This window comes from Dendrobates tinctorius, unplaced genomic scaffold (genome assembly GCF_039654945.1).
Source record: "Dendrobates tinctorius isolate UK_male_01 unplaced genomic scaffold, ASM3965494v1 ptg000158l, whole genome shotgun sequence".
Classification (NCBI taxonomy): domain Eukaryota; kingdom Metazoa; phylum Chordata; class Amphibia; order Anura; family Dendrobatidae; genus Dendrobates; species Dendrobates tinctorius.
Window position 1 is genome coordinate 8245528 of NW_027361825.1, and position 23519 is coordinate 8269046.

Genomic DNA, 23519 nt, shown 5'->3' on the forward strand with positions numbered 1-23519 from the left:
ATTGTAAAATTCTTCCTTAACCCCTTAGTGACAGGGCCAATTTGGTACTTAATGACCAAGCCAATTTTAACAATTTTGACCAATGTCACTTTATGAGGTTATAGCTCTGGAATGCTTCAATGTATCCCAACTAATTCTGAGATTTTTTTTTCGTGACATATTGTACTTCATGTTAGTAGTAAAATTTACTCAATATAACTTGTGTTTATATATGAAAAAAATGGAAAATTGGCAATTTTTTGTACTTTTTGTACTTTTGTACACTTAAATCAGAGAGTGATGTCACACAAAATAGTTAATTATTATTATTATGCATTTATATAGCGCCATTTATTCCATGGCACTTTACATGTGAAAAGGGGAAATATAGACAAGTATAATAAACATTGTAAGACAAGGGACACACAAGTACATAAGGAGAGAGGACCCTGCCCGCAAGGGCTAACATTTCCCACATGCCAACTTTACATCAGCACAATTTTGGAAACAATTTTTTTTTTAGAACGTTATAAGGTTTAAAAGTTGACCAGTGATTTCTCATTTTTCCAACAAAATTTACAAAACCATTTTTTTAGAGACCACATCACATTTGAAGTGAGTTTGGGGAGTCAGTATATAACAGAAAATACTCCAAAGTGACACCATTCTAAAAACTGCACCCCTCAAGTTGTGCAAAACAACATTCAAGATGTTTATTAACCTTTTAGGTGCTTCACAAGAACTAAATCAATGTGGAAGGAAAAAATGAACATTTTCCTTTTTTCACAAAAAAATTACTTTGGAACCATTTTTTTATTTTCACAAGGGTATCAGGAGAAAAATCCTAATCCCAACCCTAACCATAATCCCAACCATAACCACAACCCTAACACTAGCTTAACTCTAACTTTAGCCCAACCCTAACTGTAGCCCAAACTTAACCCTAGCCCCAACCCTAACTTTAGCCCAACCCTAACTTTAGCCCGAACCCTAACTTTAGCCCAACCTTAGCCCTAGCCACAGCCTTAACCCTAGCCTCAACCCTAACCCTAGCCCCAATCCTAATCCAAACTTTAGTCGAACCCTAATTTTAGCCCCACCCTAACTTTAGCCCAACCCTAACTCTAACTTTAGCCCAACCATAACCCTAACTTTAGTGCAACCCTAACCCTAAATTAGCCCAACTCACTTTAGACCAACTTGCTTTTGACCAACGCTAACCCTAATTGAAAAATGGAAATAAATACATTTTTTTATTTTATTATTTTTACCTAAGGAGGTGATAAAGGAGGTTTGATTTACTTTTTTTATTTTGATCACTGTGATAGGATCTAACACAATGACAAAATGATCCAATATGAAAAATTTCCTATTGTTGCTGGGTTCTGGCCAGCAGATTTTGGTGGACGCACTTCGCATGCACCCACCATTTTTTTAAAAAATGGCGATATTGCATAATTACCCTTAACTACAGCTGTGAAAAGGCATATCGGTGGACATTAAGGGGTTAAAATGATCACAGTAAAATAATACTAAGGTAAATCTTATTTGCATGGACATGCACATGTTATAAGGGGACATAGATGACTGGATGACTGTAATACATATCTGGGCTTCATTGTTGAAGAAGGCATCAGCAGTAATGATTCCCTTTGCTCAAAAGCCATGAATATTATTATTATCATCATTATTTATACATGGTGGACATGATCTGTCAACTCGGCCAAGGACTCTTAAATTGGAAAACTGCCAGACAGAAAGGCTGAAGAATGAATAACCTATGGTAAGGTTAATAAAATAAGTAAGATACCTTCAGGAGTAGATGGTATGGTTGTAGTTGCTGGGTGCTCTGTGGTAGTAGATGGCATGGTTGCAGGTGTTGGGCTTTCTGTGGTAGTAGATGACATGGTTATAGTTTTGGGGCTTTGTGTGCTGGTATATGGCATGGTTGTAGTTGTTGGGAGTTCTGTAGTAGTAGATGGCATGGTTGTAGCTGTTGGGCTTTCTGTGATAGTAGGTGGCATGGTTGTAGTTGCTGCACTTTCTGTTGTAGGTTTCATGGTTGTAGTTTTGGGGCTTTGTGTGCTAGTGGATGGCATGGCTGTAGTTGTTGAGCGTTCTGTGGTAGTAGATGCCATGGTTGTAGTTGTTGGGTTTTCTGTGCTAATAGATTGCATGGTTGTACTTGTTGAGTTTACATTGGTAGTAGGTGGCATGGTTGTAATTGTTGGGCGTTCTGTGGTAGTAGATGGCATGGTTGTAGTTGTTGGACTTTCTGTGGTAGTAGATGCCATGGATGTAGTTGTTGGGCTTTCTGTGGTAGTAGATGGCATGATTGTAGTTGTTGGGCTTTCTGTGTTATATTGCATGGTTGTTGGGTATTCTGTGCTAATAGATGGCATGGTTGTACTTGTTGAGTTAACGTTGGTAGTAGGTGGCATGGTTGTAGTTGTTGGGCTTTCTGTGGTAGTAGATGGTATGATTGTAGTTGTTGGGATTTCTGTGTTATATTGCATGGTTGTTGGGTATTCTGTGCTAATAGATGGCATGGTTGTACTTGTTGAGTTAACGTTGGTAGTAGGTGGCATGGTTGTAGTTGTTGGGCTTTCTGTGGTAGTAGATGGCAAGGTTGTAGTTTTTGGCCTTGGACTGCTAGTAGATGGCATGTTAGTAGTTGTTTGGTGTTCTGTGGTAGTAAATGGCAAGGTTGTATTTGTTGGGCTTTCTGTGGTAGTAGATGGCATGGTTGTAGTTGTGCTTTGTGTGCTAGTAGATTGCATAGTTGCAGTTGCTGGGCGTTCTGTGGTAGTAGGTGGCATGGCTGTAGTTGTTGAGCGTTCTGTGGTAGTAGATGCAATGGTTGTAGTTGTTGGGATTTCTGCGGTAGTAGAAGGCATGGTTGTAATTGTTGGGCGTTCTGTGGTAGTAGATGGCATGGTTGTAGTTGTTGGACTTTCTGTGGTAGCATGTAACATAGTTGTAGTTGTTGGCTTTTCTGTGGAAGTAGATGCCATGGTTGTAGTTGTTGGCCTTTCTGTGGTAGTAGATGCCGTGGATGTAGTTGTTGGGCTTTCTGTGGTAGAAGATGGCATGGTTGTGGTTGTGTTTTGTGTGCTAGTAGATTGCATAGTTGCAGTTGTTGAGCGTTCTGTGGTAGTAGGTGGCATGGCTGTAGTTGTTGAGCGTTCTGTGGTAGTAGATGCAATGGTTGTAGTTGTTGGGATTTCTGTGATAGTAGATGGCATGGTTGTAGTTGTTGGGCTTTTTGTGGTAGTAGGTAGCATGGTTGTAGTTTTTGATCTTTCTCTTGTAGTAGGTGGCATGGTTATAGTTGTTGGGCTTTCTGTCGTAGTAGATGGCATGGTTGTAGTTTTTGTGCTTTGTGTACTAGTAGATGGCATGGTTGAAGTTGTTGACCATTCTTTGTTGGCAGATGCCATGGTTGTAGTTGGTGGGCGTTCTGTGGTAGTTGATGTCATGGCTGTAGTTGTTGGGTTTTCTATGGTAGTAGGTGGCATGGTTGTAGTTTTTGGGCGTTGTGTGGTAGTAGAAGGTATGGTTGTAATTGTTGAGTGTTCTGTGGTTGTAGATGCCATGGTTGTAGTTGTTGGGCTTTCTGTGGTAGTAGATGGCATGGTTGTAGTTGTTGGGCTTTGTGTGCTAGTAGACTGCATAGTTGCAGTTGTTGGGCGTTCTGTGGTTGTAGGTGGCATGGCTGTAGTTGTTGAGCGTTCTGTGGTAGTAGATGCAATGGTTGCAGTTGTTGGGGTTTCTGTGGTAGTAGAAGGCATGGTTGTAGTTGTTGGGCGTTCTGTGGTAGTAGATGCAATGGTTGTAGTTGTTGAGATTTCTGTGATAGTAGATGGCATGGTTGTAGTTGTTGGGCTTTTTGTGGTAGTAGGTAGCATGGTTGTAGTTTTTGAGCTTTCTGTGGTAGTAGGTGGCATGGTTATAGTTGTTGGGCTTTCTGTCGTAGTAGATGGCATGGTTGTAGTTTTTGTGCTTTGTGTGCTAGTAGATGGCATGGTTGAAGTTGTTGACCATTCTTTGTTGGCAGATGCCATGGTTGTAGTTGGTGGGCGTTCTGTGGTAGTTGATGTCATGGCTGTAGTGGTTGGGTGTTCTGTGGTAGTAGATGGTATGGTTGTATTTGTTGGGCTTTCTGTGGTAGTAGATGGCATGGTTGTAGTTGGGTTTTCTATGGTAGTTGGTGGCATGGTTGTAGTTTTTGGGCGTTGTGTGGTAGTAGAAGGTATGGTTGTAATTGTTGAGTGTTCTGTGGTTGTAGATGCCATGGTTGTAGTTGTTGGGCTTTCTGTGGTAGTAGATGGCATGGTTGTAGTTGTTGGGCTTTGTGTGCTAGTAGATTGCATAGTTGCAGTTGTTGGGAGTTCTGTGGTAGTAGGTGGCATGGCTGTAGTTGTTGAGCGTTCTGTGGTAGTAGATGCAATGGTTGTAGTTGTTGGGATTTCTGTGGTAGTAGAAGACATTGTTGTAGCTGTTGGGCGTTTTGTGGTAGTAGATGGCATGGTTGTAGTTGTTGGACTTTCTGTGGTAGTATATAGCATGGTTGTAGTTGTTGGGCTTTCTGTGGTAGTAGATGGCATGATTGTAGTTGTTGGGCTTTGAGTGGTAGATGGCATGGTTGTAGTTGTTGGGCTTTCTGTGGTAGATTGCATGGTTGTAGTTTTGGGGCTTTGTGTGCTAGTAGATTGCATAGTTGCAGTTGTTGCACGTTCTGTGGTAGTAGGTGGCATGGCTGTAGTTGTTGAGCGTTCTGTGGTAGTAGATGCAATGGTTGGATTTGTTGGGTATTCTGTGGTAGTAGATGCCATGGTTGTAGTTGTTGGGCTTTCTGTGGTAGTAGATGGTATGATTGTAGTTGTTGGGATTTCTGTGTTATATTGCATGGTTGTTGGGTTTTCTGTGCTAATAGATGGCATGGTTGTACTTGTTGAGTTAACTTTAGTAATAGGTGGCATGGTTGTAGTTGTTGGGCGTTCTGTGGTAGTAGATGACATGGTTGTAATTATTGGGCTCTTTTTGGTAGTAGATGGCATGGTTGTAGTTGTTGGGCTTTCTGTGGTAGTAGATGGCAAGGTTGCAGTTTTTGGACTTTGATTGCTAGTAGACGGCATGTTAGTAGTTGTTTGGCGTTCTGTGGTAGTAGATGGCATGGTTTTATTTGTTGGGCTTTCTGTGGTAGTAGATAACATGGTTGTAGTTTTTGGGCTTTGTGTGCTAGTAGATGGTATGGTTGTTGTTGTTGAGTGTTCTGTGGTAGTAGATGCCATGGTTGTAGTTGTTGGGCTTTCTGTGGTAGTAGATGGCATGGTTGTAGTTGTGCTTTGTGTGCTAGTAGATTGCATAGTTGCAGTTGTTGGGCGCTCTGTGGTTGTAGCTGGCATGGCTGTAGTTGTTGAGCGTTCCATGGTAGTAGATGCAATGGTTGTAGTTGTTGGGATTTCTGTGGTAGTAGAAGGCATGGTTGTAATTGTTTGGCGTTCTGTGGTAGTAGATGGCATGGTCGTAGTTGTTGGACTCTCTGTTGTAGTATATAATATGGTTGTAGTTGTTAGGTTTTCTGTGGTAGTAGATGCCATGGTTGTAGTTTTTGGGCTTTGTGTGCTAGCAGATTTCTTAATTGCAGTTGTTGGGCGTTCTGTGCTAGTAGGTGGCATGGTTGTAGTTGTTGAGCGTTCTGTGGTAGTAAATGCAATGGTTGTAGTTGTTGGGATTTCTGTGGTAGTAGAAGGCATGGTTGTAGTTGTTGGGTGTTTTGTGGTAGTAGATGGGAAGGTTGTAGTTGTTGGACTTTCTGTGGTAGTATATAGCATGGTTGTAGTTTTTGGGTATTCTGTGGTAGTAGATGCCATGGTTGTAGTTGTTGGGCTTTCTGTGGTAGTAGATGGCATGATTGTAGTTGTTGGGCTTTGAGTGGTAGTAGATGGCATGGTTGTAGTTGTTGGGCTTTCCGTGGTAGATTGCATGGTTGTAGTTTTGGGGCTTTGTGTGCTAGTAGATTGCATAGTTGCAGTTGTTGCACGTTCTGTGGTAGTAGGTGGCATGGCTGTAGTTGTTGAGCGTTCTGTGGTAGTAGATGCAATGGTTGTAGTTGTTGGGATTTCTGTGGTAGTAGAAGGCATGGTTGTAGTTGTTGGGCGTTTTGTGGTAGTAGACGGCTTGGTTGTAGTTGTTGGACTTTCTGTGGTAGTATATAGCATGGTTGGATTTGTTGGGTATTCTGTGGTAGTAGATGCCATGGTTGTAGTTGTTGGGCTTTCTGTGGTAGTAGATGGTATGATTGTAGTTGTTGGGATTTCTGTGTTATATTGCATGGTTGTTGGGTTTTCTGTGCTAATAGATGGCATGGTTGTACTTGTTGAGTTAACTTTAGTAGTAGGTGGCATGGTTGTAGTTGTTGGGCGTTCTGTGGTAGTAGATGCCATGGTTGTAGTTTTTGGGCTTTGTGTGCTAGTAGATTTCTTAGTTGCAGTTGTTGGGCGTTCTGTGGTAGTAGGTGGCATGGCTGTAGTTGTTGAGCGTTCTGTGGTAGTAAATGCAATGGTTGTAGTTATTGGGATTTCTGTGGTAGTAGAAAGCATGGTTGTAGTTGTTGGGCGTTTTGTGGTAGTAGATGGGAAGGTTGTAGTTGTTGGACTTTCTGTGGTAGTATATAGCATGGTTGTAGTTGTTGGGTTTTCTGTGGTAGTAGATGCCATGATTGTAGCTGTTGAGCTTTCTGTGGTAGTAGATTGCATGGTTGTAGTTTTGGGGCTTTGTGTGCTAGTAGATGGGATGGTTGTACTTGTTGAGTTTCCTATGGTAATAGGTGGCGTGGTTGTAGTTGTTTGGTATTCTGTGGTAGTAGATGGCATGGTTGTAATTGTTGGGCTCTCAGTGGTAGTAGATGGCATGGTTGTTGTTGTTGAGCTTTCTTTGGTAGTAGGTGGCATGGTTGTAGTTGTTGGGCTTTCTGTGGTAGTAAATGCAATGGTTGTAGTTGTTGGGCGTTCTGTGGTAGTAGATTGCATGGTTGTATTTGTTGGGATTTCTGTGGTAGTAAGTGGCATGGTTACAGTTTTTGGGTTTTGTGTGCTAGATGGTATGGTTGTAATTGTTGGGCGTTCTGTGGTAGTAGATGGCATGGTTGTGGTTGATGTGCTTTCTGTGGTAGATTGATTAGTTGTCATTTTTGGGCTATGTGTGCTAGTAGATGGCATGGTTGTAGTTGTTGAGCGTTCTTCTCTAGTAGATGCAATGGTTGTAGTTGTTGGGATTTCTGTGGCAGTAGATGGCATGGTTGTAGTTGTTGGGTTTTCTGTGGTAGTAGATGGCATGGTTGTAGTTGTTGGGCTTTCTGTGGTAGATTGCAATGTTGTAGTTTTGGGGCTTTGTGCACTAGTCGATGGCATGGTTGTACTTGTTGAGTTTCCTGTGGTAGTAGGTGGCATGGTTATAGTTATTGGGCTTTCTGTGGTAGTAGATGGCATGGTTGTAGTTTTTGTGCTTTGTGTGCTAGTAGATGGCATGGTTGAAGTTGTTGAGCGTTCTTTGGTGGCAGATGCCATGGTTGAAGTTGGTGGGTGTTCTGTGGTAGTAGATGTCATGGTTGTAGCAGTTGGGCGCTCTGTGGTAGTAGACTGCATGGTTGTAGTTGTTGAGCGTTCTGTGGTAGTGGATGCCATGGTTGCAGTTGTTGGGCTTTCAATTGTAGCAGTTGGCATGGGTGTAGTTGTTGGGATTTCTGTGGTAGAAGATGGCACGGTTGTAGTTGTTGCGCTTTCTGTGTTTGTAGATGGCATGGTTGCAGTTTTTGGCCTTTGTGTGCTAGTAGATGCCATGATTGTATTTGTTGGACTTTCTGTGATAGTAGATGGCATGGTTGTAATTGTTTGGCTTTCTGTGGTAGTAGATTTCATGGTTGTAGTTGTTGGCCTTTTTGTGGTAGTAGATGGCATAGTTGTAGGGCTTTCTGTGGTAGTAGGTGGCATGGTTGTAGTTGTTGGGCTTTGTGTGCTAGTATATATCATGGTTGTAGTTTTTGGGCTTTCTATGATAGTAGATGGCATGGTTGTAGTTGTTGAGCTTTCTGTGGTAGTAGATTTCATGGTCGTAGTTGTTGGCCTTTTTGTGATAGTAGATGGCATGGTTGTAGTTGTGCTTTCTGTGGTAGTGGATGGCATGATTGTAGTTTTTGGGTGTTGTGTGGTTGGAGATGTCATGGTTTTAGTTGTTGAAAGTTTTGTAGTAGTACTGACTGGCCATGAAACAAAAAAAGAAAAAAGAAAGAAATTAAAAATGATTAATCAGATAAAAGACAATATAATTGTGGTCAATGGACACATAACATATGTTGTGTGGAAAGTGACTTTTCTAACATAGAACAAGCTAACCTTTGATGCATTTATAAACTTTGAACTGAATTAGTTAATTGCTCCTAGTTAAATTCAATACTATATGTAATTGATAGAATTCTACCTTAAAGTCATCACACTTAAATATTATTGAGGTAAATCTTATTTATGTGGACATTCACATGGTATAAAGGGACATAAGGCTATGTGCACACAGAGTTTTTTGGCTCTGCGGATTTTGTAGTAAAAACCGCAGATAAATCCGCAGCACTAAAGTCCTGCGGTTTATCTGAGGTTTTGCCCTGAGGTTTTACACCTCATAATAGATGAGGTGTGAAACTGCAGTGTTTCTGCACTAAAGAATTGACATGCTGCGGATTGTAAACCGCAGCAAAACCGCGCGGAAACATCCGCAGCATGTGCACTGCGTTTTCCAGTTTACCATTGAAAATAATGGTACTGTACAACACACCTAAATCTGCGGACCCGCAGCAGCAAAAACGCTGCGGATCCGCAGCAGAATCCGCACCATGTGCACATACCCTAAATGTCTGTAGAAAAAGCAGTCTGCTAGTTTCAGATGCATTAGTTTGATTCCAAAATTAATTTTGTTGGAGAGACTCTTCAACTGGAAAACTGGTAAGTTTAAAAACTTAAGTAAGATACCTTCAGGAGTAATTGTTATGGTTCTAGTTATTGGGTAGTCTGTGGTAGTAGATGGCACGGTTGTAGCTGTTGGGTGTTTTGTGGTAGTAGATGGCATGGTTGTAGTTGTTGGGTGTTCTGTAGTAGTAGATGGCATGGTTGTGGTTGTTGGGAATTGTGTGATAAAAGATGACACAAGAGTTAGGAGTTGTGTGGTTTTAGTTGTTGGAGGCTGTATAGTAGTAATAACTGTCTCTGGAACAAAGAAAAGCAAAAAAGTAGAATAATTGCTAAGAACAAAAATGTAATGGTGATCAATGGGCACATGAAATATGTGATATGAACAGTGACATATCGAACATAGAGCAAGTCACACTTTGATGCAATCACAACCATAGAACTGAATCAGAGCAGATAATTGCAAATATTTAGATTCAATATTGCATTTAAACTGTAAAATTCAGCCTTAAAGTGGTCACAGTAAAATAATATTGAAGTACATCTTATTTACGTGGTCATTAATACGGTAAAAGGGGAAATGGATGTTTATTATACATATCTGGGCTATAATTTTGAGGAAAGCACCAGCACTGATCTTTTCCTATGTATTATCATCATCATTCTTTATACTGTATAGGGTGAACAACTCACTCACTCTGTCAACTTGTTCAGGGAAGGAGGAGAATATGAAAATCAGGTTGCTAGTTTCCGTTGCAATAGTTTGATTCCAAAATTAATTTTGTTGGATGGACTCTTCAATTGGAAAACTGCCAGAGAGTAAGACTGAGGAACCGATACCCTATGGTAAGTTTAATAAACTAAGTAAGATACCTTCAGGAGTAGATGGTGTGGTTGTAAATGTTGGGAGTTATGTGGTAGTGGTTGTAGTTGTTTGGTGTTTTGTATTAGTATTTGACATAGTTGTAGTTGTTGGATGTTCTGTGGTAGTGGATGGAATGGTTGTATTTGTTGGGTGTTTTATGGTAATAGATGACATGGTTGCAGTTGCTGGGTGTTCTGTAGTAAATGGCATGGATGTAGTTGGGTGTTTGTGGTAGTAGATGGTATGGTTGTAGTTGTTAAGCGTTCTTTGGTAGTAGATGACATGATTGTAGTTATTAGGTGTTCCTTGGTAATAGATAACATGGTTGTAGTTGTTGGGCATCTCATGGTAGTAGATTCATAGTTGCGATTGTTGGGTGTTCTGTGGTAGACGATAGCATGGTTATAGTTGGGTGTTCTGCGGTAGTAAATGGCATGGATGTAATTGTTCGAAGAATGGTGGTAGTAGATGGCATGGTTGTTGTTGGGTATTTTGTTGTAGTAGATGGCATGGCTGTAGGTGTTGGGTATTCTGTGGTAGTAGGTGGCATTCTTGTAGTTGTTGGGTGTTCTGTGGTAGTAAATGGCATGGTTGTAGTTCTTGGGTGTTCTGTGGTAGTTTTTGACAAGGTTGTAGTTATTGGGTGTTCTGTGGTAGTAGATGGCATGGTTGTAGTTGTTGGGTGTTCTGTTGTAGTAGATGGCATGGTGGTAGTTGGGTGTTCTGTTGTAGTAGATGTATGGTTGTAATTTTTGGATGTTCTCTGGTAGTAGATGATATGGTTGTAGTTGTTGAGTGTTCTGTGAAAGCAAAGATTCTATGGTTGTATTTGTTAGGTATTCTGTGGTAGTAGATGGCATAATTGTAGTTGTTGGGTGTTCTGTGGTAGTAGATGGCATAATTGTAGGTGTTGGGTATTCTGTGGTAGTAGGTGGCATTCTTGTAGTTGTTGGGTGTTCTGTGGTAGTAAATGGCATGGTTGTAGTTCTTGGGTGTTCTGTGGTAGTTTTTGACAAGGTTGTAGTTATTGGGTGTTCTGTGGTAGTAGATGGCATGGTTGTAGTTGTTGGGTGTTCTATTGTAGTAGATGGCATGGTGGTAGTTGGGTGTTCTGTTGTAGTAGATGTATGGTTGTAATTTTTGGATGTTCTCTGGTAGTAGATGATATGGTTGTAGTTGTTGAGTGTTCTGTGAAAGCAAATGGTATTTTTGTAGTTTCTGGCTGTTCTATACTAGTAGATAGCATGGTTGTCATTGTTGAGTGTTCTGTGGTAGTAGATGCAATGGTTGTAGTTGTTGGGTGTTTCGTGGTAGTAGATGCTTTGGTAGTAGTTGTGTGTTCGGTAGTAGTAGATGGCATGGTTCTATTTGTTGGGTGCTCTGAACTAGTAGATATCATGGCAGTAGTTGTTAGGTGTTCTGTGGTAATAGATGCCATGGTTATAGTTGTTGGGTGTCTTGTGGTAGTAGATGGCATGGTTGTAGTTGTTGGATGTTCTGTAGTAGAATCACAGAATGGTAGAGTTGGAAGGGACATTTCCTGGGCCATCTAGTCCAACCCCCTGCTCAAAGCAGGATTCACTAAATCATCCCAGACAGATGTCTGTCCAGCGTCTGTTTGAGGACTTCTATTGAAGGAGAACTCACCACCTCTCGTGGCAGCCTGTTCCACTCATTGATCACCCTGTCAAAAAGTTTTTTCTAATATCTAATCTATGTCTCCTCCAATTCAGTTTCATCCCATTGCTTCTAGTATTTCCTTGTGCAAATGAGAATAAAGATGATCCATCTACAATGTGACAGCCCTTCAGATATTTGTAGACAGCTATTAGTAGTAGCTGGCATGATTGTAGTTGTTGGGTGTTCTGTGGCAGTAGATGCCATGGTTGTACTTTTTGGATGTTTTTTAATACTAGATGGTACGGTAGTAGTTGTTGGGTGTTCCGTGCCATGATGGCATGTTTGTAGTTGTTGGGTGTTCTGTGATAGGAGATGGCGTGGATGAAGTTGTTGGGTGTTCTGTGGTAGGAGATGGCATGATTGTAGTTGTTATGTGTTCTGCTGTAGTAGATTACATAGTTGTAGTTGTTGGGTGTTCTGTACTATTAGATGGCATGGTTGTAGTTGTTGGGTGCTCTGTGGTTCTAGATGGCATCTGTAAGTCTCACTAAGGATTTCATTGTATTTCATTTATTTTTCTCTTTTTTATTCTTTACAAATTTTCCAAAATCTCACCAGAAGTAAGAATTGACGTGACTATAGACGGAGATGATGATGTATCAAGAGCTGCACCAAAAAGGAAAAGTTATTAAGCAAAACAAATCAAACTATATCCAGTCAGAAAGTCTCATTCTAAACAAATGGGGAGTTTATGTTTTAATTTCAAGTTTTTATGAGAAAAATACCCAAAACTTACTAGTAATAGGTGGAGTAGTTGTAGCTGAGGTTGTGGATGTGGTCGTAGCTGAAGGCAAAAAGGCAAGGTTATTAATCTACAGGTATTGGAATAGTAATAAATGTTTCTGCTTTTGTTTGTCTTATATCTGTGTTTCATTTTGTTTTTCTTTCTTTCATTTTTAGGCTTCCTAATGACAAAAAACAAACACCCAATAGTAACATGCAAGGAAAAGAGTTTTTTTTTATTTTACGAAAATTAGGATTTCCCTTTATGGTGGTCAATCACACACACTTAGAAGTCCAGGCGCTTATAACTATTCTATCTATACTTTATTTATATATCCATAGTTGTTAAAGGGGTTGTCCGGGCTTTTCACATAATCTCAGTAAAAAAATTACTTATTGTCATAATTATGCAGCCCAGGTATGTACTGAGATTATGTGAAAAGCCCGGACAACCCCTTTAAAGCTTCTTTTTTTCCTGATACAGAGCTCCAAATCCTTAGCTCAGAAATAAATTTAAAGAAGTTTTTATCAAAGTTAGGAAATTTATAGCAAGCATAAGAAATTACTGTATACTGTATATAACATCACGTACATGGACAGCTGCTGCAGCGGGGGAGATAACATATATTCAGTATCAGTAAAAGGTTGGGGCATTCCTCAAGGGAGCAAATACACAGGGCTGCCGAAAAGAAGAGACATGAGATTAATATCATCATTAATACAAGTATATGGGATATTTTAGATTATTCTACCCTTTCTATTCCAGATAATAGCCAACAATCACGGATAATAAAGCTGTTCCAAACAGCAGGTAACACTGACAAAACCTAGAGCAAACAAAATGTAAAGGTTATGAGTTAAAGAGTTTGTCCAGAATTAGAAGAACACAGGCAGCTTTTTTTTTACATAAACAGTGCCAACAGTGCGAGGAAAAAAAAGGACGGCACATGGACCATCCAAAAGCCATTCGATTTTTATTCATAAATCAAATTTGCAAGATAAATTAAAGAATATCTGCAAAAATTGAATTCCCGGAGATTTTCTTGTCTCCATTAAGTTTAATGTTTGCATTTTATGTGAAATGTAATGGTCATTTTCATGTTGTTGAAGTTCAACTCTTGGTTGTGCTGCCACAAAGTTATTTATGTGATAACTAGCTTTTTCTCTTGAGTTACTGTGTGTGGTGTGTTTGGGGGTGAAAATTTGGGAAAGGGAAATAATTAGTCAAACCAGCATAGTTCTTTCATCGGGCAGGGTATATGTGCATGGGTTGTAGTAAAAGAACATTGGGTGTACCGCACACATACTGTAACGCTCGTTCCCTGACTGATTGGCGCGAGCGTGGGGTGTATGGCCCCACTAGACCACAAACCAGACTGCCCTGGAAGAGGCGTAACTAAGCAGCTACCTTGGTGATCACTGGAGCCTCTGATGGTGAAATCAGGCTTGTGCAGCAGGTAGCTGCCAGGTGCCACTCCAGGGTGGTGTCTGGCTTTGACTGCTGATCCCACTGAGGGACAGGATACTGCTAGCAGGTGCAGGCTGATATAAAAGGACACGATGGGTACTCTAGCGGGCACGGCTTGAGATACTGGTAGGCAGGCGGGCACGGCTGAGACACTGGCAGGCAGGCACAGCTGAGGCACTGGCAGGCAGGCGGGCATGGCTGAGGCACTGGCAGGCAGGCAGGCACGGCTGAGGCACTGGCAGGCAGGTGGGCACAGCTGAGGCAGAAGGGACAGGAACTGATTCGGTAGTGACAGGACAGAGACTCGGACTGGGACGAGTAGAATATGTTAACAGGTAGGGGGCTGTTCACACTTGTGGTGCAGGAACTGGTTCGGGAAGGATGGGAACATAGACGGATATGAGGGAACAGGTAGAGAGCTGTTCACACAGAAGATGCAGGAACTGGTTCAGGAAGGATGGGAACATAGACAGTTATGAAGGGAATGAGGAAACAGGTAGAGAGCTCTTCACACAGGAGAAACTAGTACTGACTAGGAATCAATACAGACGGGTAGAACAAGGATTCGCAAGATACGGAATGGAAGCAAAGCAAAAATGCAGGGTTGCGGAGCAGAGAAGAACCGCAAGGAGCGGAGCAGCGTATAACCGCAAGGCTGTGGAGAGGCGCTGCAGTTTTCAGCAAGAGGTTCTGCAGCAGGAGCTACAAAAGGGAAATAGCGCGGAACTGCAAGATATGCGGAGAGGAGCTGCAGCAAGGGGATCTTCAGCAGCAGGGGCGAAGCAAAGCAGAACTGCAAGGTATGCGGAGAGAAGCTGCAGCAAGAGGTTCTGCAGCAGCTGAAGCGGAGCACAAGTTGAACCGCAATTGGGCGGAGCACAGGCAGAACCGCAAGAGTTTGGAGCACAGGCGGAACTGCAAGAGTGTGGAGCATAGGCAGAGCCACAAGAGTGCGGAGCACAGGCAGAGCTGCAAGAGTGCGGAGCACAGGCAGACGGAGGACACAAGGATAGACACGGCAGGGAAAGGAGCCACAGACAAGGAGACCAACAGACAAAGGTTAAGACGGAGTTCAGACAAGGCAAGGTACGAGTCAATGCACAGAGACAGGGATACAGAGACCAGGATATTCTGCCTCCTGGTGGGCGGAAAACATGACACAAGTACACGGAAACAGATCTGGGTTTGATGCCCCAGAGCAGGCAGAGACAGGACAGGACCTGGCAACTCAGCAGCAAGACACTGACTGAGTAAAGGCGTTGCTCAGGCAGCTTACATGGGGTGGGGCTTCCCTAAATACTAGAGGCCCCTTAGTACTTGGCTGGGAACACCATAGGCAGGTGCACACTGATTCTATAAGAACCAGAGAGTACCAGCGCCACCCCCCTATTCACACAGCCAGGAAGTATGCAGAGAGCAGGCAGGAGGCAAAAGGCATACAGCATGGAGCCGGCAGCAGACAGAATGCACAGCATGACCTGGAGTAGTGAGTAAGGCAGGTGGGGAATGGGAGGCCATGCAGTGATGCCGGCAGGGTTGTTACGCATACCTGTATTTGGGGACCTCTAGTTACACCCAGATGCATAGCATCGATTATTATAGGCCCTGATTTCTCATGTTAGTGGTCAGTTGCAGGGGACAAGTGAGAAGGTCTAAGTTAACCACTCGTGAGCACTTGTGACATATGGGGAACAGTCATAGGCAAAGAGGAAATAAATGCTTGCCGTGAGATAGAGATGTTACCGTATGGCGATCCCTGAGGCATGAGTTGTGCCACCTGGTTTTTGCAAATTCAAGAACTTTTATAATGCGCTCCATTTCCTTATCTTGCTTCCTTTTTTTCCCTCAAATTTCATGCAAGAAGGGCTGTTACAACTGCCTTAGAGCAGATGTTTTGAGCTGCAAGTGTAGCGAATATCTAAAATCCTGTGTGAGCACCTCTGCTTCCTCATCCATGCTCCAACAGAGAGACAGTTTGGAAATAATGTCTGAACATGGGGAGCGGGAGAAGAGGCTCACACTGGTGTACATATAATTTCTAGACCTGCAGTTCAAAACAGCTCTTCTAAGTGCATGAAGAAAGTAGCAGAATCAGCCCTTTCAGAATGGAGTTTGAGTGAAAAGTAAGCAAAATAAGTGTAATAACAGCTCTGTCAATGGTTTCTTAGCAACTCTAAATAGGGTTTCATAGACAAGCCATATGCTAGCTACTCCAACTATAATGTCCCAGAGAAGTTACTCTTTTAGTAGTATCAATGCTTCCCATAGGCATTGCAGAGACTGTTAATCCTTTGTAATGCTAAGTGAAGAACCTGATAAGAGTGCAGAAAACTGTTTTTATAGGTCTGTCTGTATCTTCTGCACAGTCTCAAGAGAGGACCAAGACTGATCCTGCATTAATCCCAAGTTTTGCACATTCATGAACCGGCGCATTTCTTCTATTCCCCATCCCCATTAACAGCCTCAATTCCACATCTGCATCCCAGCTTCTATCACTAACCACTTCTCTTGGCCTCTCACAGTTCTCAACCTCTGAGACACACAAGGACGGTAACACCCTTGACCTGGTATTTCTCCAACTTTGCTCAATCTCCTACCAAAATAACTCTCTGCTTTCCCTCTCTGACCACAACATTCTCTCCTTCACGCTCACAAATCCTCGCCCACCCCAGCACACTCCTACCTATCACACATTCAGAAATCTACAAGCCATTAACCCTCAGACACTTTCAGACTCCCTACAACCTTCCCTGTCCCCAATCTCCTCTTTTTCCTGTCCTGATCTGGCTGTTCATCACTACAACAACACTCTTAGAAGCACCCTTGACCAGGTAGCGCCCTTCACCCTCAGAAGCTCCAAACACAGAGTAAAACAGCCCTGGCTCACATTGCAAACTCAATTTCTCCAGCGATGCTCTAGGAGTGCTGAACGCCGATGGAGAAAAACCCACACACCAGAAGACTTCATCCACTTCAAATTTATGTTAAGAACCTACAACTCTGCCCTTCACCTCGCCAAACAGACCTACTTCACCACACTGATCTCCTCACTAGCCAACAACCCCAAGAAACTTTTTGACACCTTTCACTCCCTCCTCAGGCCAAAAGCACAAGCTCCTATCTCAGACATTTGTGCAGATGACCTGGCCTCCCATTTTATAGAGAAAATAGATAATATCCGTCAGGAAATCTGCTCCCAACTACCAAGTGCTGTGATTCCCTTCCCTACCTGCATTTCCCCCGGATCACTTTCTACATTTGATCCCATCACAGAAGTCTCCAGACTCCTCTCTTCTTCTCGTCCGACTACATGCACTACCGACCCCATTCCCTCACATCTCCTCCAGTGTCTCTCTCCAGTCGTCACAACTCACCTAACTACAATCTTTAATCTCTGCCTCTCCTCGGGCATTTTCCTATCCTCCTTCAAACACTCTATCATTACTCCATTATTAAAGAAACCTGCTCTCGACCCATCCTGCACAAACAACTACAGACCAGTTTCCAATCTCCCCTTCATCTCTAAACTTTTGGAGCGCCTAGTCTACTCCCGCCTTACCCGTTACCTCTCCACTCACTCCCTCCTAGACCCTTCACAGTCTGGCTTCTGACCCCTACATTCAACTGAAACTGCACTCATCAAAGTTACCAATGACCTTCTGACAGCAAAATGTAATGGTGAACACTCTCTGCTCATTCTTCTCGACCTCTCTGCAGCTTTCGACACTGTTGACCACCGTCTCCTACTCCATAGGCTCCAGTCACTAGGCATTAGGGACATCAATCTGTCCTGGTTCTCTTCCTATCTCTCTGACCGCTCCTTTAGTGTTTTGTTCGCTGGCTCCACTTCATCTCCTCTTCCTCTCGTTGTCGGGGTACCTCAGGGCTCAGTCCTTGGCCCCCTTCTCTTCTCTCTCTACAGGGCCCCAATTGGAAAGACCATCAGCAGATTTGGCTTTCAGTATCATCTTTATGCTGATGACACACAACTATACACGTCATCCCCCGACCTAACCCCCGCTGTACTGCAGAACGCCAGTGACTGTCTGTCCGCAGTCTCCAACATCATGTCCGCTCTGTATCTGAAATTCAACGTCTCAAAAACTGAACTTCTTCTGCTCCCGCCGTCTACTAACCTCCCTAAATCTGACATTTCCCTCTCCGTGGGTGACACCATAATAACACCCCGGCAGTAGGCACGCTATCTGGGCGTTATGTTTGACACCAATCTCTCCTTCACATCCCATATACAATCTCTTGCACGCTCGTGCCGCTTACACCTAAAGAACATCTCCAGAATTTGCCCTTTTCTCACCATGGAAACAACCAAAACCCTCACTGCTGCATTGATCCACTCCCGCCTGGATTACTGCAACGCTCTATTAATTGGCCTCCCCATTACTCGACTTTCCCCTCTCCAGTCCATACTTAATGCAGCAGCCAGGGTCATCCATCTGGCTAATCGGTACTCGGATGCGTCCGCTCTTCGCCAATTGTTACACTGGCTGCCCATTCATTATAGGATCCAATTCGAACTACTTGTTCTCACCCACAAAGCTCTCCACAGTGCGGCACCCCCCTACATCTCCTTCCTCATTTCTGTATATCGGCCTAGCCGACCGCTGCGCTCTGCAAAAGACTTTCGACTAACCTCTGCACTAATCCGCACCTCCCACTCCCGACTCCAAGACTTCTCCCACGCTGCGCCAATCCTCTGGAATGCTCTACCCCAAGAAATTAGGACTATCCACAATTTGCACAGTTTTAGGTGCTCCCTCAAAAAACATCTGTTCAGAGCAGCCTATCACGTTCACTAATCAAAGTAATTTTATGTGTAAGTGTGCGTGTGTAGCCCATTCACTATCTCCATCGCCCACCTTCTAAAGATGGCTGGACCATCATTGTAAATGCATCATTGTAAATACACACCTGTACTTTGTATCTCCCCGACCTCATTGTAGATTGTAAGCTCTCACGAGCAGGGGCATCTTATTTTACTTTAATTATTGTATTGTTAACGTTGTTACTTATGACTTGTGTTTTGAAACTGTTATACTGTAAAGCGCTGCGGAATATGTTGGAGCTATGTAAATAAAGGTTATTATTATTATTATTATTATTATTATTCTATTGTAGATGTGGTTTCATGGCTTGATTTCTTAGCTCTAGCACATCACTACACGTCATGGCTCATTGTTATTGTCGTTCCAGGTCCGGTACAGCTGTACCATCAGTATCAGTAGTAATATCATCTAAATTAAACCACTAGATGGCGCAGAACACTCTTCAATTACTGTAATATAACTATGGAAACTAAATGCTATAAAGTGTTCACTGTAAAATAGACCTGGACACGAGATCGGTGCTTTACAAGAAATTCTTGACAAAAAAGAGTTATTGTTATATTCAGAAGCTGAAGTGTTTTTTATACATGATTGTCTTTTGTGTCCAAATTAAAAGAGGTTGTTCAGGAATTGAAAATGTTGCATAAAGAGCAGGAATTGTCTTTAAAAAAAAAAAAAAAAAAAAAAATAATATATATATATATATATATATGACTCAACTATAGTGTTGAGCATTCCGATACCGCAAGTATCGGGTATCGGCCGATATTAGCTGTATCGGAATTCCGATACTTAGTTCCGATACTTTTTTCATATCGAATACCGGAATCGGAAGTTCCCATAATGCTAGGAGCCCGCTCGATTTGATTCAGCCAATGGGGATCCTCAGAAGTGTGGGCATATCCTGTTAGGCATGTAGGCATGTTAACTACTGGCATGGCTGTGATTGGCTGCTGAAATGATGTCATGATGCACTATAAAAAGCGCTGCAGCCGCCATTTCTGGTCACTCTGCTGTGAATTCAGTTAGGGACAGGCTGCTGTTGAAGACTGTGAGGGACAGTTAGAAATAGCGATTCCACAAAACATATAGTGCTTAACCCAGGCTACATAAACCACCACTGTAGCTTGCTTTTCCCTAGCAGCGCTGTTTTCACAGCTGTCTGCAAGGGCTGTGTGAGTGCAGACCCACGCTGTGTAGTGTGTCCTGCAGGCACGTCTGCTTGTAGGCCGGCCAGCGTGTGTCTCTGCCTCATACACATTTTTCTTTTATTGCTGCTTTTTTTCTCTCCTGTATAGTGTGCTTCCATACGTATCCATATACGTTGGTTGCAAACACTAAAGGAGTGAACAGCGGAGCCTTTCAGCAGCCTTTCAGTGCTATAGCCCATTTCTCTGCACTGTTTTTGGCTGTCTGATAGGTCTCTCTGTGTGTGAGTGCAGCTCACGTTGCAGTGTGTTCTACAGCCACCGCTAGCTGTAGTCCGCTCAGCGTGCGTCACTGCCTCATACATAGTCCTTTTTTGCAGCTAATTTAGCCAGATTTTTGCTCCTATATTAGTGTGCTTCCAACCGCATCCATTGTCATTGGTTGGTTGCAAACACTATATAGGATTAGATAGAGGAGCCTTTTTGCTGGCTTGTGCCCTTCAGGGCCAGCCAGGCTAGTATCACCCTATTTTTTGGAGCCTCATCAATTGCATTGTAGGTTAGCTTCCTGCATTGTAATCGCTCCAAAAAGTTTGTGATACTATAGCTTTCAGACTTTGGTCACATCCTTTCCTTTCCTCCCACCCAAAAAAAAGGAAATAAAGTTCACCAAACACTCCACTTTACAGTTGTCTAGGCCACATTAGATCATATTAAAGTGTAGTACACACACTCTTAGCCAAATTAGTGTTTCTTATACTGGTTAGCAGGTGTTCAGGAATAAGAACACTAAGCCACCCCTTTTTTACTTTTCTGCCTATCTTTATCAGTCTACCAAGATGAAGAAGGCAGGGAGTAAGGCACGTGGTCGTGGCCGTGGAGTTTCAGCAGGGAGAGGACGGGGGGATTCAGCAGGGAGAGGACGTGGGGATTCGGTATCTGCTGCGGCCACCAGTGACCCGGCATCCCCCACTTTTACCAGGCAACAGTCCTTCATGCGCAGCTTTGTAGGACCTCGCCGTACCCCACTGCTGCGTGACGAACAAATTGAAGCCGTTGTCGGATGGATGGCAGCTAATGCATCCACTTCAATGACTTCCGCATCCTCCCAAGGCCAGAGCACTGAAGAGCAACCATCTGTCTCTTCACCACCTGCCAAATTGCCCAGGCAGTCTGAGAGCCCTGGACAGGAGCCATCTCAATCTTTACTTCTGTTCTCAGAATCTGTTGGCTTGGAAAGAGGTGGCCAGCCAAGCAGCATTCTAGAGCGTGAAGAAGAGGGAGTATGCAGTGATGCGCAACTGCTTTGTCCCTCTGAATCTGAAGAGGCGGGTGGGCCAGTGCCTATGGTCAGCACACCTCAGTATGCATCAGATGATGATGAGACTCAGTTGCCAATTTCTGGTGCGTACGGTGCTGGCGAGACAACCCAGGACCAGCCGGTGCTTGAAGAGGGGAGTGGAGATGATGAGGGCCTTGACCCATCATGGCATCAGCCACAGGAAGGTGGTGGGAGCAGCTCTGAGGAAGAGATTCCCCGAACGGCCAAAAGAGGAGGGAGAGGGCGGGGGCAGACTTGGTTGCCTGTAGCCTCCACTTTGGCACCCGTGAGGAGCAATCCTCTTCCAAAACACAAAACGGGCGCTCCCAGGACTTGCAGTGCGTGGTCTTTTTTTGACACAGTTGCAGATGACATTTGCTTTGTCAAATGCAAGCTGTGTCATCAGAAAGTGAAACGAGGGAAAAATGTGACCAACCTCAATACCACAAATATGTGGAAACATGTGCGTACCAAGCACGAGGTGGAGTTACACAGACACACTGAAGATGTAGGCCAACCTTCAGCAGCACCTACCACCTCTTCAGCTCGTGTTGGGGCCTCTTCCTCCAGCTCACACACAGCTGGTTCGGCTTCCTCACTGGAACGCCATGGAAGAACCACTGCCACTGTTGTCCAGAGACCCAGTGAAATTCCACCCACTGAACCACGTTCGCAGTCATCAGCACACTCCCAGGCCACTCACCAGCAATCGGTAGCACAGGCATGGGAGAAAAAGCGGCCATACTCGGCAAACCATCCCCGAGCACTGGCTCTGAATGCCGGCATTGCCAAACTACTGGCCCTTGAGATGCTGTCATTCAGGCTGGTGGAGACTGACACATTCCGGAACTTTATGTCATTGGCAGTTCCACAATACAATGTGCCCAGCCGCTTTTATTTCAGCAGGCAAGCTGTCCCTGCCCTGCAAAAGCATGTGGAGGGAAAAATTAAAAATGCGCTACTAAATGCCATCAGTAGCAAGGTCCACCTGACCACCGATGCGTGGACCAGTAGCCATAGACAGGGACGATACCTTTCCCTCACTGCCCATTGGGTCAATGTTGTGGAGCCGTGTACAGATCTGGAGAGTGGCTCTGTACGTATTCTGCCAACTCCAAGGATTGCAGGAATGCAGTCTGTACATATTGAGTCCTCCTCCTACTCTAGTTCCTCGGAATCAGCACTGCGTGAGCCTGTTAGGCCAGATATGAGCACAGGTGTGGCCAAACGTCAACAGGCCGTCCTTAAATTAATTTCTTTGGGGAATCTGAGCCACACAGCACAGGAGCTCTGGAATGCCATCAAGCAGGAGAGCGATGTGTGGTTTGTGCCAGCGAATCTCCAGCCAGGTTTGGTAGTGAGTGACAATGGCCGAAATCTAGTGGCAGCTCTGGGCCTAGGCAACCTCACTCACATACCATGTCTGGCACACGTGCTCAATTTGGTCGTGCAGAGCTTTCTGAGGGACTATCCGGATCTTGATGCACTGCTGCACAAGGTTCGCCTAGAGTGTGCTCACTTGTGGCGTTCCAGCATGGCAAGATCGCGCATTGCATCTCTGCAACGCCGATTCCGCCTGCCAGAGCATCGCATCATATGTGACCTCCCCATCAGGTGGAATTCAATGTTACATATGTTGGAGCGGTTGTGTGAGCAGCAGGCAGCAGTAATGGAGTACCAGCTGCATCAGGCGCAAACAAGTCGCACTGTGCGCCGGACACACTTCACCACCACTGAGTGGGCCACTATGAGGGACATCTGCCAAGTTTTGCATTCCTTCGATGACTCCACGTGGATGGCCAGTGTAGATGATGCACTAATCAGCATGACTGTCCCCCTCATCTGTCTGCTTCAAAAAACCTTACAAGCACTAAGTGAGGAGGTTTTTGAAGAGGTCGAGGATGAGCAGTCAGAAATGCCATCTGCTTCTGGCAAGTCTGCGCAACGTGCTTCCACACAAAGGCCCAGGCAGGGGACACTTAGTGAGGAGGATGACGAGGAGTCAATGGAGGAGGAGGAACACATCTCTCCAGAGGAGGGAGGTAGACAAGGCTCTAGTAGTCAGTGTGTACAGCGAGGGTGGGGTGATGCTGAGCAGGCAGAGATGCTGCCTCAAGCTGGGGACAGCGTTTCCGGTCCAGTTGGCAGTCTGCAGCACATGGTTGATTTCATGCTGCAGTGCTTGTTAAATGACCGCTGCATCGCCAACATTCTCCACACGGCTGATTATTGGGTGTACACCCTCCTAGATCCTCGCTACCGGGACAACTTACAAAGCCTCATACCACAGTTGAACCGGGAGCGAAAAATGCGGGAGTACCAAGAAACACTTGTGCAGGCCATCATGTTCTCCATTCCCCCCACAAGTGTTGCTGGTAGTGCTTTTCAAAGCAGCCATGTGGGTAGAGGCAGTGGAGGAAGCTCTGCACAAAGAGGTAGCAGAGGCAGTGCCGCAGGACAAGGCAAGGCCAGTATGGCCCAAATGTGGAAAAGTTTTGTGGGACCGCCACAAACGGCTACACCATCACAGA

The 23519-nt window shown here is 44.0% G+C and overlaps 1 protein-coding gene across 6 annotated transcripts in view; it reads right to left on the bottom strand.

The window, feature by feature from the left end:
* Positions 1-23519, bottom strand: part of LOC141051811 (uncharacterized) — a 646796-nt gene that overhangs the window by 432961 nt on the left and 190316 nt on the right. For all 6 annotated transcript variants that reach the window (XM_073548842.1, XM_073548843.1, XM_073548841.1 and 3 more), the window contains exons 22-25: positions 12800-12886; positions 12221-12268; positions 9003-9236; positions 1790-8239 (exon numbers count right to left, since the gene is read on the bottom strand). In XM_073548842.1, the coding sequence (XP_073404943.1) occupies positions 1790-8239; positions 9003-9236; positions 12221-12268; positions 12800-12886 (6819 nt within the window). The remainder of the gene's footprint in view (positions 1-1789; positions 8240-9002; positions 9237-12220; positions 12269-12799; positions 12887-23519) is intronic.